The 14,645-nt window shown below is 43.0% G+C and overlaps 1 protein-coding gene across 1 annotated transcript in view; it reads left to right on the plus strand.

The window, feature by feature from the left end:
- Positions 1-14,645, plus strand: part of prag1 (PEAK1 related, kinase-activating pseudokinase 1) — a 47,660-nt gene that overhangs the window by 26,969 nt on the left and 6,046 nt on the right. The window contains exons 4-5 of the mRNA XM_017721057.2: positions 4,955-5,097; positions 11,027-11,772. Of these exons, the coding sequence (XP_017576546.1) occupies positions 4,955-5,097; positions 11,027-11,772 (889 nt within the window). The remainder of the gene's footprint in view (positions 1-4,954; positions 5,098-11,026; positions 11,773-14,645) is intronic.

The following is a 14,645-nucleotide window of genomic DNA, read 5'->3' on the forward strand; positions in this document are numbered from 1 at the left end:
GAAATACTATCACAGAGTAAGATGAAAGGGGTTTAACAGGCAGAGAGAGAGAGAGAGAAAGAGGGAGAGAAAGAAAGAGAAAGAAAGAGAGAGAGAGAGAGGTAAAGAGAGCAGCTCTGAGACACTGACAGGACTTCGGAGGAGGAGAAAGAGAAGAATGGACTGATGGTCATTTGAGTCATTAACTGCTGTAATGGGTGTCTGAATAGCCGTCACTCAACCTAATTGAGTTCAGTGATGAGACAGAAAAGAGATCCATTCATTCCTACAGAGATACGCACACTAATGAGGAGAGAGAGAGACACACACACACACAGAGAGAGACACACACAGAGAGAGAGAGAGAGAGACACACACACACAGAGAGACACACACAGAGAGAGAGAGACACAGAGAGAGACGCACAGAGACACAGAGAGAGACGCACAGAGAGAGAGAGAGAGACGCACAGAGAGAGAGAGAGAGACGCACAGAGAGAGAGAGAGAGAGAGAGACGCACAGAGAGAGAGAGAGAGAGAGAGACGCACAGAGAGAGAGAGAGAGAGAGAGACGCACAGAGAGAGAGAGAAAGAGACGCACAGAGAGAGAGAGACAGTGACAGAGACACAGAGAGACACAGAGAGAGAGACCTTTTAAAGCCATAGTTTTGGGTAGAAATCCTCATTGCTTCGTAAATGTTATTCAGTGCTAATGCATGCGTTATGTAGTGCCTATGCAGTTAGCCTTGAAATAAAGTCTCGCCTGAAAAACGAAATATCGTGGCGTATCGTGTTGTCAAAGTGTCTTGAAGTACCATGATGTTATTGTCCATCCCATAGGCAAGTCTGTTACATAATACTGACCACCAACACAGTCTAACGCAAGCAAGAGATGATCGAGGCCCACACTTAGCGCTGTGCTACTTGGCTAGCACTCATAAGCTTCCAGTACCTGTTAGCTTAGCCTCATAACGTCAGTTTAAAACTAAAGAAGCCGCCAAACATGTCTCGGCTGATCAACTACACGCTTAAAGTTGGTTCTTCGAGGGTTCTTTAGTAAAGGGAATGCTTCTAATTAGCTCCATGAGTTATACATAGAACCATTTGCATGCTTAAATGGCTCTTTGCATGGTGAAACGTTTCTTCAGAGTGATGGGGAATGTGTTTTACATGGTTCAGTAGAGCACCAAAAGGGTTCTTGTAACTATAGAAGAACCCTTTTTGGTGCTAAATAGAGCCATTTTCAAAAAGATTCTGTGTAGAACCATACGCAACACGTTCGCCATCAATCTGAAGAACGATTTCACCATGCAAAGATCCATTTAAGTATATGGATGGTACACTCTTAAAAAAAAAAAAAAAAAAAAAAAAAAAAAAAAGATGGTTCTTTACTAAAGACTAAGGGTTCTGTATTGAACCATGAACACTCAAAGAAGCGCTTGCATTTTTAAAAGGTTCTCTGCATAGTGAAGTTGTTCTTTGATGGAGATTGTATATGGTTCTATGCAGAATCTTTTTGATGTGGGGTTCTATATAACGTCATGCAAAGAACCACTTGCGCATGGAGATGGTTTGTTGAGTTTTCATGGTTCTATATAGAACCTTTTGCTTCACTAAAGAACCCTTAAAGAAGCATCTTTTTAACGAGTGTTAAACGGGCATCTATACGCAACCATCTGCATTAAATGGTTCTTTGCGTGGTGAAATGGTTCTTCAGATTATTGATCTTCAGAATGGAATGTATGTGGTTCTATATAGCAGCAAAAAGGGTTCTGCTATCGTTTCAAGGCTGAAAGCTCTTTTTGGCTTCATATGTAGAACCACATACAACACGTCCTCTATCAGTCTGAAAAAACACTTTGCCATTCAAAGAACCCTTTGATCCTTAAAAATGGTTCTTTGAGTGTTCATGGTTCTGTATAGAACCATTGCCTTCACTAAAGAATCCTTGAAGAGCCATCTTTTTTTTAAAGTGTACCAATGCAGGCAGAGTCTATCTAGAAGCATTTGCATGCTTAAATGATTCTTCAGACTGATGATCTTTATGATGTGTTATATATGGTTCAATGTTGCACCAAAAAGGGTTCTGTTATTTTTACAAAGCTGCTCTATGGAACCATATACAACATATTCTTCATCAGTCTGAAGAACCATTTCATCATGCAGAGAATCCTTTAGTCCTGCAAACGGTTCTGTAATTTTTCATGCTAATAAACAGAACTGATGTTTTCACTAAAGAACCCTTAAAGAACCATCTTTTTTTTTAAGAGTGTTCCAGTGCAGGCAGAATCTATATAGAACCATCTGCATGCTTAAATGATTCTTCAGATTGATGATCTAGGATGTGTTATATATGGTTCTAATGCATAACACCAAAAAGGGTTGTAACAATAGCAGAACCCTTTTTGGTGCTATATAGAGCCTCATACAACACATTCTCCACCAATCTGAAGAACCATTTCACCACGCAAAGAACATTTCAAGCGTGCAAATGGTTCTTTGAGTGTTCATCGTTCTATCTAGACACATTTGCCTTCACTAAAGAACCATCGTGGAACCCTTGAAGAACCATCTCATTTTAAGAGTGCCGAGTCAGCGGGATGAGGAGAGGTTTGAGGTTTTAAGGTTCAAAGGGGGGCACGTCTGCATGCCCCCACACGAAACGCACTTCACACACTTCACACTCTCTCTCTCGCTCTCTCTCTCGCTCTCTCTCTCGCTCTCGCTCTCTCTCTCTCTCTCTCTCTCTCTCTCTCGCTCTCTCTCTCTCTCGCGCTCTCTCTCGCGCTCTCGCTCTCTCTCGCTCTCTCTCTCGCTCTCTCTCTCTCGCGCTCTCTCTCTCTCTCGCGCTCTCTCTCTCTCTCTCGCGCTCTCGTTCTCTCTCGTGTGTTTACAGTTAGCCCTGTGAACATGTGCTCCCTTCCACACTCGGCCTCTCTGTTCCAGAGTTTTCCTTCCTTAATTTGGCTTTATTTCATTGTTCGAGGTGAATGAAGAAACACAAAGTGGGTAGTAGCACTTCCGCCTGAGTGTGTGAAATGTTTTAAACCCGGTACGTGTGGTGTGTGTGTGTGTGTGTGTGTGTGTGTGTGTGATGCAGGAGGAGGCCTGCGCCGCTCGTTTGTAGTTCAGACAGGTTAGCTCATGTTCACACACTCACAGTCACACGGCCGGGTGTTTCGATAGGGAGATCAAGGCCTTTCTGAGACGTTCCCGCAGCCGAGCCGCTGCCCGAAAGCGCTCCAGACGGGATGGGAGTGGGGAAGGAGGACAGCGCGTTAGATTCAGTCTGAAGTAGCACCGTTCCGATTTTCTGCCCGTTACGTCACACTGAGCTGCGATGTGTCGCTGTAATCCTTACAAATGCAGAACAAACAAACAACAAACAAACAACAGAACAAACACTGGTTCCCAACTGGAAAAAGACTGTAAAGCGTTCGAGAGGGCCAGGTTTGAAGGTGAGTCTACTTGTTTATCTACATTCTTGAAGAAGATGGTTCTTCAGGGGTTCTTTACTAAAGAACATAGTACTATATAGAACCCTTTGCCTACGTAAATGGTTCTCTGCATGGTGAAATGGTTCTTCAGATTTATGGAGAATGTGTTTTGTAGCATTAAAATGGGTTCTGCTATTGTTACGATGTCAAGCTTTTTGGTGCCATGAACCCTTTTCAAAGAGGTTCTGTATAGAACCATCTACATGAGTCTGAAGAACCCTTTTGCATGCTGAAGGACCGTCTGCACGGTTTTATGGTTCTTCAGATTGATGGGGAATGTGTCTCTGTAGCACTAAAAAGGGTTCTGCTATGGTTATGAAGTCAAGCGTTTTGGTGCCTTGAACTCTTCAAAAAATGTTCTATATAGAACCATCTACATCTGTCTGAAGAACCCTTTTGCATGCTTACATGGTTTTCTGCATGGTGATAGCAAGAAATGCTATATATAGCTTTATGTAGAACCTTTTTGAAAAAAAGAAAAAAATTTCTTTATTAAAGAACCCTTGAAGAACCATCTTGTAAGAGTGTAGGTGTGGCTAACTGGACGCTGCACATTGAGTGTTCAGACTGCAGGCGAGTCGGATTGTTCCTCAGATCAGATCTTTGTGAGTCGACTGTCCGCTTTGCCATTTGCAAGTTATCAGATTGTATTTGTGTGTCCAGACATCACCAGTCTATCTGCATGGGTTGCCGTGGTAGCAACGTAGGTGTCAGTCACTGTGTAGCTACGCTGGTGATGCGGATTTCAAACGCGGGTGCGGGCGAGATGGAGGAGCATCATCTCGGCCTCCAAACTCCTCGGAAGTCTGAATCTTTTGGAGTTCTTCTTGAATCCCAGCACTTCATCACTCTGGATTTGACGTCGTCGTTGTTTGTCCTGTTGCAAACAACACAAAAGACACTTGGAAATCCGCTTTGAGCATCCAGAGCCTCCAAACTGAGGCGCAGCAGAAAAAATCTGAATGGAGTCGCATTTCAAACCACCTCCAAATGTGGTTTGGATCAGATTTTTCGTGGGCTTTTTGCTGTCCAATCAATCTGGACATGACAAAAATCAGATTTGGGCTGGCAGACAGAACGAGGCCTTAGAGCACTCGGCCTTGGAGTACTTACAGCCAAAAACAAATAAAACATGATTCAAGGGAAAGCTTGGACAGAGGGCGAGCGAGAGAGAGAGAGAGCGAGAGAGACTGAAGGTGTTTATTGACCTGTTGAGTTGGTATGAGGGTGTGTTGGGGCGAGTCGGTCCAGAGACAACAAGGGAGAGATAAGATTTTTTGTTTATTCTGTAGGTCAGTTTTTACATTTTAGCGTCTGTCTGCCTTTGCTGAGTGTTCACATGCACAAACGTGTTGGTTAATTGTGTTCATTACACTGCAAGACATAAACAGTCAGCTTTAATTGATATAAAATTTGCGCAGATTTTTGCGAGTTCAACACGTAGAATCTTTTATTAAATATCTTGCTGTTTTTTTGCAGGGTGTGTGGTAAGCTGAGTGCGAGCAGTATGGAGCTGGACCGTCTCAGCCAGCAGGGGTCAGTAGAGTCTCTGCCTCACTCCCTACGAGGAATCCACAGCAACACGGCCTCAACCGACAGCCTGCAGGCACTGTCCGACTCTGGTGAGTGGACTACATCTACATACTACAACAGTCTACGTGTCTATAACAGTCCATTGGACTACATCTCCCACAATCCACTGCACCATATCTCCCACAGTCCAGTCCACCGAACTACATCTCCCACAGTCCACCGAACTACATCTCCCACTATACCTTGGATCACCTGTCCCACAATCCACTAAAATACATTTCCAACAGTCCATTCAACCACATCTCCCACAATCCAACAGATCACCTGTCCCACAGTCAGCTGCACCATGTTTCCCATAATCCACTGAACTACATCTCCCACAATACACTCAATCACCTCTCTTTCAATCCTTGGGCTGCGTCCATAATGGCGTACTTCCGTACTGTGTAGTATGCGAGAATAATGCATCCTAATACGGTAGTATTCATCAAACATGCAAAATTTCAGATGCCGTACTTCATTGGTTGAAATGCTGAAGCAACATGACGATTATCCCTACACTATACCAATACCTTGGGCAAGACTCCTAACACCACCTTGGCCTACCTGTGTAAAATGATCAAATTGTAAGTCGCTCTGGATAAGAACGTCAGCCATAAAATGTAAATATAAATGATAATCTATCTCTTCGTTTTAGTGTTAGGTATTCATAATTCTGCTATATATTTTGCTAAATCCACTCATTGTCTTGCAATAAACGCTCAATATGAGGTTCTAACAGTACACATTAGCGTTAGCTATGCTACCGGTATGATGCTAACTGCAGTCTCACTGTCGACTCTAATGCTGTTTGATATGCGCTGTGCCTCCATCCTGCTTCTGCAGTTTAAAACTGCAACGACGCGGCACAAGCGGCAAACCCGAACTACTCCCGGACACGGTTGTGGGGAAGCAGAGAGCATTTCAGTCCACATTTCTGTGTTTTTCTCCCAGTGGAATTATTTACCGTCAGATCGTCAGAAATGTGCTTTGCCACTCACGCACTCTGTTAATATTTCATATGTTTACAGGACGTTGGGCTACACAGGACTTTGCGAGCTTTTTGGGTTGTAACAGGATTTCTTGGCCAATGGAAAACCTGGATGTCATTAATATTTGGCAATATAATCACACTTATTATGAAAGTCTCAAACATTAGTAAGAGCTAAATGTCATTCCACCGATTTTTCCCATTTGAGTGTGTGGGATGTAAACAGAGATTCAGAGATGGTTTGGTGTGAAATGGTTCGGATGTCTTTACAGTGGTTGTGATGGGAACCAGGGGTCGCCATGACTACAACACAAATATAGCCATTTTATTTACTATCCAGAACCACTAGTGAACCTACACGAGTCTTCTGAGTTTATATGGAATGCTGATGATGGGAACTATTTTGCCTCACAACGCCCTGCATGATATGTATCCCTCCACCATGAATGGAGTTCTCAAAATGGTCTTAAAACTGTGTCTGTCATCAGGCAGCGAGTTCATAACCATTTCATGTAGTCATGTTCTGTGAGGGAGCTTTTAGAGGTGGATGTCTGGTTCCTATCACCACCAATTCTGAGCGTTTCACACCAAACCACTCTGAACGACTCGGTTTACATCTTAACCGATTGCTTATGTGGAAATCTTGGGAAATTGTTCCCCGTTAAGATGGATCGGTGTGATGCCAGGGTCTCGAGCTTGGGTCCTGGAGGGCACCGTTTGGTGAATTTCTTGCTTAAACACACCTGATGCACCTTAATTGCTCGATGTTACAGCAGTGAAATCATTCAGCTCTGCTAGTCGCCACCCCCCCCAGGCCTGGAACTCAAGACCTTTGGTGTACCAGCCACGTTCTAACTCTCCTTAAACAGTGAACGAAGACGCGATTCGACTTTTTATGAAAGGCATTCATTCAGCGTCAGCTCACGCCGGGTCTTACTTAAAGACTGGTTGGTGTCCCATAACTGCACGTAAGCGTGGTTTTCCAGGGAAAGAGGAGGGATAATGATGGAGAGAGGGAGATAAAGAAAGGATAATGATGGACAGAGAGAAGGAGATAAAGAAGGGATAATGAGAGGAAATAAGGGTGTTTTAGTCGTTTATCACAGGGAGTCGTTCCGATGTTCTTATTCCCCAAAGAAGCCACTAATCTGTGTCCCCACCTCTTAATTAAAGCTCTCTCTGTCTGTCTCTCTCTCTCTCTCTCTCTCTCTCTCTCTCTCTCTCTGTCTGCCTGAAGGATAGTGTAGTGAATGAAACCACACTCCATTCAGAACTGTTACGAGTTTCCCAGCAGCCCCTGGGTTGTGACTGCAATAATGTGCCGCTGTGATTTTTGACGTTTCCAGCAAAACGACACTGTAACCTCACTGTGATTAGCGTTAACAGTAGATTACTGCTCCAACTGAGGGATAATATCAGATACATTGCAGTAGAACGTTTGGAACAGGCATGCAGTGGTGCTAGCTTGTATACTAATAGCTTCCCTGTTAACTAGCTAACCAACTAAACCAAACGTTTTTTCTACGCATTATTTGCAAAACTAGCAACCAGCACATTAGGCTATCTTTATAGTTTCCATCCTAGCGACGAATTAGAGGTGTCCGTTTACGAAGGCTCTTCTAAAGCCCAAGAATCTCAAAATCTTGGAGGGAGGGCAGCTGATATGAAAGCTAATATGGAGGTTCATTGGGAAGCTAATAGTTCACAGCTCTTTGTGGTCTTGACAGCCATAAAAACCAATTATATACAGTTACTGTAACATACTCAACCAACATTTTCCAGCCTTTCAGCTCTGGAACATTGTTTTCTTTCATCTCCACATTTTTAAATTCGGAGCGTTGCTGTAGCTTGACGTCAGGAAGCGAATGCGAAAGTGAATAGGAAAGCTAATAGGGAGGCTAATAATTCATGGCTCTTTTGTGGGCTTGTTGTATACAGTTACTGTAACATACTCAACCAACATTTTCCAGCCTTTCAGCTCTGGAACATTGTTTTCTTTCATCTCCACATTTTTAAATTCGGAGCGTTGCTGTAGCTTGACGTCAGGAAGCGAATGCGAAAGTGAATAGGAAAGCTAATAGGGAGGCTAATAATTCATGGCTCTTTTGTGGGCTTGTTGTATACAGTTACTGTAACTTGCTCACCAACATTTTCCAGCCTTTCAGCTTTGGCTCATCATATATTTCTATATATTTGTCGTGTTGCTATAATTGGCGTATAGTCCACTAATATGCTCTGCTACGAGTGCTACCATCGCTGTTGTTCCGCCATCTTGATTTGCATTCGGTTCACCCCATTCTAGTGAAAAGACATCTGCACCCATCCAAATCATTGAATTCAGGTGTTCCATTCACTTCCATGGCCACAGGTGTATAATCCAAGCCCCTAGGCCTGCAGACTGCTTCTACAGACATTAGTGAAAGAATGGGTCGCTCTCAGGAGCTCAGTGCGTTCCAGTGTGGAACCGTTATTGTACGGCACCTGTGTAACAAGTCCAGTCGTGAAATTTCCTCACTACTAAATATTCCACAGTCAACTGTCAGTGGGATTATAACAAAGTGGAAGCGATTGGGAATGACAGCCACGAAGTGGTCGGCCACGTAAAACAACAGAGCGGGGTCAGCGGATGCTGAGGTACATAGTGCAAAGAGGTCACCAACTTTCTGCAGAGACAATCGCTCCAGACCTCCAAACTTCATGTGGCCTATAGATCAGCTCAAGAACAGCGTAGAGAGCTTCATGGAATGGGTTTCCATGGCCGAGCAGCTGCATCCAAGCCTTACATCACCAAGCGCAATGCAAAGCGTGGAATGCAGTGGTGTAAAGCGCCGCCACTGGACTCTAGAGCGGTGGAGACGTGTTCTCTGGAGTGACCAATCACGCTTCTCTGTCTGGCAATCTGATGGACGAGTCTGGGTTTGGCAGTTGCCAGGAGACGGTACTTGTCGAGTGAATACTTTGGGCAATATAGTGTATGTTGATGCTATAGTCAGCGTATAATCATCCGTGCTCTGCTGCGAGGGCTACCGCCACTTTTTATTTTTGTGATTTTAGAGGAAGCAGCGCAACCCTGAAAGGAGTACCTCCAGTACAGAAGCCGCGTGACAGTAAAAAGGCCCTAAATACATGTTCGATTTCAAAACTCGACGTGCCTCTTTTTCTGTCCAGACTGAGTGAATAGGTCTTCATTGTTATGTTGGTTTGGATCAGGCAGCATGGAAACACACACACTGGAGTGTGTGACTGTTGGCACAAACGCTAACTTCCCTCGACACACACCGTCTCTCTCTCTCTCTCTCTCTCTCTCTCTCTCTCTCTCTCTCTCTCTCTCTCTCTCTCTCTCTCTCTCTCTCTCTCTGTCTCTCTCTCTCTCTCTCTCTCTCTGTCTGTTAAACAGTAACTCGCCCACACCAGGAGGCAGGCAGTCTGTCTCTGCTCTAATCATCCGTCTGAACCTCTCTAGCCTCGTATCGCTGCTCTGTTATTGATAAAGTGGCAATAATGAATGTACACGAGTGAGGAATTTGAGGCGTGTTGAGCTGTGGCTGCGATTAGCCATCATAACTCCGTTATCAGTTCATCTGTGTTTCCTGGAGACAGGTCTTTATTTTCCTCTCTGACATTCCAGAGAGAGGGAGAGGATGGAAGGTGGGAACGTGTACAATGAATGGAGCTGCTTTGTTTCCAGGAAAGAATCTTCATCTGTGATATCGATGCTGTGATGTTAGGGAATCTAATTTGCCATTGACTGAACCGTATAGGAATGGATTGCGCTTGTGCTCACTTGTTCGCACGTTGATTTTGGCACCCTTCCGATAATGTATCATCAAATAAAACTCTTTAAAGTGCCCCCACTCCATCTCGCTTTCTCTGACTCACCCTGTCTCTCTCTCTCTCTCTCTCTCTCTCTCTCTCTCTCTCTCTCTCTCTCTCTCTCTCTCTCTCTCTCTCTCTCTCTCTCTCTCTCTCTCTCTCTCTCCCTCTCTCCCTCTGTCATTTTCAAGTTCAGTTCACTAAGCTGTGTTGTCGTGACTGTAGTTACAGTTAGAGCTGGGCGAAATTTTCACAATACACAGTTCAATACAATTTTCATCTAAAAAGTACAGCCACATTTTAAAAAACACTACCAGAAACTATATGCAATTATGCAACAATTACTATCATGTATACATTTTTTTTTATTCAAAGTTTCACTAAATCTGATTAAGCAGTGCTGTTTATGCTCTCTTAGTGACCAAACATGCTGCTGGGAGCTGTTTTTAAATACTGGCCAGATACTAAAAACTGATTGGTTGGCTGAAATTTCAGTTTTACAAGTGATGTTCTAGTGGTTGGTGTCCAATAGGGGACACTATACTGGTTGAAAATCTTCTTAAAGTATTAATAGTTTTATCATTATCGTTGTACTAGTATATCATGTAGAATAAACGTAGGTAACACGTTCTTTACTTTTCATGTAGTGGCTGCAGTTTCTGCTCAGTCAGACTATAGAGAGTTAACGAAGAAAAGAGAGTGGAAGGAAAAGCCAGTCTCTTGGGGTTAGCTGTCAGCCATTAACCTAGCATGGAGATTAGCTTTCCATGAGCTCTTCGCTCAGCCGTCTGATTCAGGCGACGCCACGGTCTCGGCCTACAAGTGGAGAGGTTCTGCAGCTTCTCAGTTAAAACTGATTTTAGCAAATTTATCACTTAACAGAAGCGTAAAAGACACATGTTTGAGACAAATGACTTTTGGACGTAAAACTACATTCGACACCATTTTTGCCTCTCAGAAAAGGTTGTAAGCAACATTTCTGTTTATATATTTTAAATTTCTGTTTTACTGTGTTGCAAAATAAAATATTTATTTTATTGATCCCAAAAGGAAATTAGATTTCTTAGAGATAGTCAACATGTTTATATATGTATATACATAAATGCACAAATGCACGTGTAAAATGTACATTTTACGTTATAATAGAATTCTTTCTCTCTCTTTTTTCCTTTCAGCTGGTCAGGACTCGACGCTCCGCTCTTGCCCATCTCCATTTCCCAGTAGTCCCTTGGCGTCCTCCCCCAGTTCCCCACGGCCTGACCCATTTCCTAGCAACAGTCTGGGCCGGCAGCTTCATCCTCCACCACTGCCAGAAAAGAAGCTGGTCAACCGCACTGTGTCGGCTCCGGGGGACTCCGGGGTCAAGGCAGTGGCCCGCGCTCGTCCACGGCTGCCTTTTGGAGGCTCAGAGAGCAATGTGAGCGGTGGTGACGCTGCAGGACTTCAGCCGTCCAGTCCTGTGGAGCCACGGCCCGTTTCGTCCTCCAGTGACTTGCTGGATGGCAGCCAGCGTCAGGCCAAGGGCCAGGGGCGTCTAGGGGGCCACAGCCGGGGAAGCGTGACTTCCTGCTCCTCTCCGCAGCTAAGCACCCTGGCGCAGTCCCATGGTGCGACCCATGGCACGCCGTCCGGCACGAACCCCATGGGTTCCACCCTGCAGCTCCACACCCTGCTGAGCAACATGGACAGCCGGGAGTGTGTCTACTCCAAGCTGGGCGGCCTGTATGCGGAGTCGCTGCGACGACTGGCGCTGAAGTGTGAAGAACATTTCACCCGGAGCCAGAAGGACCCGCTGCGCTTTGATGAGAGCAACTGGTCACTCTTCAAACTGACCTGCAATAAGGCCAGCTGCCTGGCAGGGGACGCAGTCTACTACTCGGCCTCCTGTGCCTCCGATGCCAGCAACATGTATGCAGTGAAGGTGAGCAGAAGACCATGTCTTGCCTGAGTTACTGAAATTCAGGGGGCATTAATACACAAATGGGAAGAAGCAATGACCACCGTAAAATTTAAAAGTACTTTTTCAAAAGATAGCTTGAGTAGAAATGCGAAAGAACAGTTGAAGGGGAATTCCACAGAATTGTTTCAAATTTCTGACACCTTAACCCCTAAATTACGCATTCAGAGTGGTTTGGCGTGAAACTAGTGTACTAAAGAAACTTGCTGAATCAGAGTTGTTTACAGTGTTGGTGATAGGAACCAGACGTCCACCTCTAAAATCTCCCTCACAGAAAGTTACAATGTGAAATGGTTATGAATTCACTGCCTGATGACTGAGATAGTAAGTATGTTTAAATGCTCTTAATCTGATAACTGCAAAAAAAATCAGATTGTGTCAGCAACTGGTTCAGTGTGTTTTCGTGCTCTTGAGTAATCAGATAAGGGGAAAACTCTGTGTAATCAGATCTCTGCTTTACAACCAGCCAATAAACTCACAGAAAAGACCTGATGTAAATGGAATGTAAAACGTCATGAGTTGCTTTTTTTTTTTTTTTTTTTAAACATTGAATCACTTCAGTGGAAGATACGAACATACATCATATAGAAGATGAAAATATTTTGAATGTTTAAAGTGTTTAAATCCTTAATTTCATCGAGCCTGTAGTCAGTTTCAGGGTTGCGTCTTGCAGGTGTTGCGTTAAACGCTGCATGCTTGTTTCTGGTGCCGCGGTCTGTTTTCACACATGCGCTGACTGATAGAAAGAAAGAAATCAGAGTAAGAGTTCACATGCACTGAGAAAGAGGCTGGATTTGAGCTCAGTAGTCAGATTTATCAGATTTCTTCATCAGATTTCTAGACAATCTCAATCAGTTCTAGACCTCAATTTGGAGTATGATATTTACATGACAAATTTAATAATCAGTTAAGTGCAGAAATTATGATTGGATTGTTGAGTGCGTATAAACACACTCACTGTTTTACGATAGTCTTCATGTGAGCTCTCGGCCTAAATTTTCTTTTTTAAGTGTGTTCATTGCGGAAGGGTTGATTGTATGGCAAAAGAATCCCCCAGAAAACATGTTTTTCAGATACTTTTCTATTTCCATTTAAAACTCCGAAGACACGTGCAGGTTCACTTCTGGTTTTGGTTACTAAACGAAATGCCTATATTTGTGACTGTGAAGAAACCAATCTCCACAATGAAGCATTTCCCACCAAACCACTCCGAATGACTTTATTTACATTCCAACAGTTGTTATTGAGTGAGTTTCAAACATCAGTGGTACCGAGTATCTTATAGAACTGCAGTGGAACGTCTTTGCCAGTCCAGCATTAATCAGCATTAGAACTACGAGACCGAAATTAGCTTATACTGATTATAACAAGGAGCTGGCAGGTAAGAATCCACATAGGAACTGAAGCTTTTCGAACTCTGTTCTTATCTTTTCGGATGTTGAAATGTTTGACAAACAAACCAAGAGACTCTGATTCCATCTTACAGCCCTGCTGTGGATGTCTGGGTGTGCACTGTCCTTGTGTCGGGGTTATTTATAGCCCAGAGGGAAGTTTTGGCTATGAATTGGCTGCAGTCGGGTTTATCCAGTGAAAGATGTGGCAGCTGCAATATGCCGAAACATCCTGATTCAGGAATACGCATACCTTTACATTCACGTTTACATTTACAGCATTTAGCAGACGCTCTTATCCAGAGCGACTTACAAGAAGAGCTTTTTCCATCTAGAGAAAGTATCTTTGCTGGATACCCATAGGTTAGAGAGAAAGCCGGTCCTGAGCTCAGATACTGCTAGAAACAAAGTCACTGTTGATACCCAAAGAAAAGGAATGGAGTTAAACACAGAGCTCTGTGCAATACACTACACTACACTACAATACACTACACTACAATACACTACAATACAATATAATACAATACACTACAATACACTTCAATACAATACACTACAATACACTACAATACACTACACTACAATACACTACAATACAATATAATACAATACACTACAATACACTTCAATACACTTCAATACAATACACTACAATACACTTCAATACAATACACTACAATACACTTCAATACACTACAATACACTACAATACAATACACTAAAATACACTACAATACACTAAAATACACTACAATACAATACACTACAATACACTTCAATACAATATAATACAATACACTACAATACACTTCAATACAATACACTACAATACACTTCAATACAATATAATACAATACACTTCAATACAATACAATACAATACACTTCAATACAATATAATACAATACACTTCAATACAATACACTTCAATACACTACAATACAATACACTACAATACAATACACTACAATACAATACACTACACTACAATACACTTCAATACAATACACTAGAATACACTTCAATACAATATAATACACTACAATACACTACAATACAATACACTACAATACACTACAATACAATACAATACACTACAATACACTTCAATACAATACACTAGAATACACTTCAATACAATACAATACACTAGAATACAGTACAATACAATATAATACAATACAATACAATATAATACAATAAACAAGTGCAGTTCAGTACATTACAATCATTACTTAATTCAGTGCTTATTTAAGTGCTGTGTAAAGAGACGTGTCTTCAGTCTGCGTTTGAAGTTCCGCAAGAGACTCCGCTGTTCGGACAGCCAGTGGGAGTTCGTCCCACCACTTGGGTTCCAGTACAGAGAACAGTCTTGATGCTTGTCTTCCACGCGCCTTAAACGATGGCGGGTCAAGCCGAGCTGTAGTCGAGGCTCGAAAGGCTCGTG

Source organism: Pygocentrus nattereri, chromosome 16, assembly GCF_015220715.1.
Source record: "Pygocentrus nattereri isolate fPygNat1 chromosome 16, fPygNat1.pri, whole genome shotgun sequence".
Classification (NCBI taxonomy): Eukaryota; Metazoa; Chordata; class Actinopteri; order Characiformes; family Serrasalmidae; genus Pygocentrus; species Pygocentrus nattereri.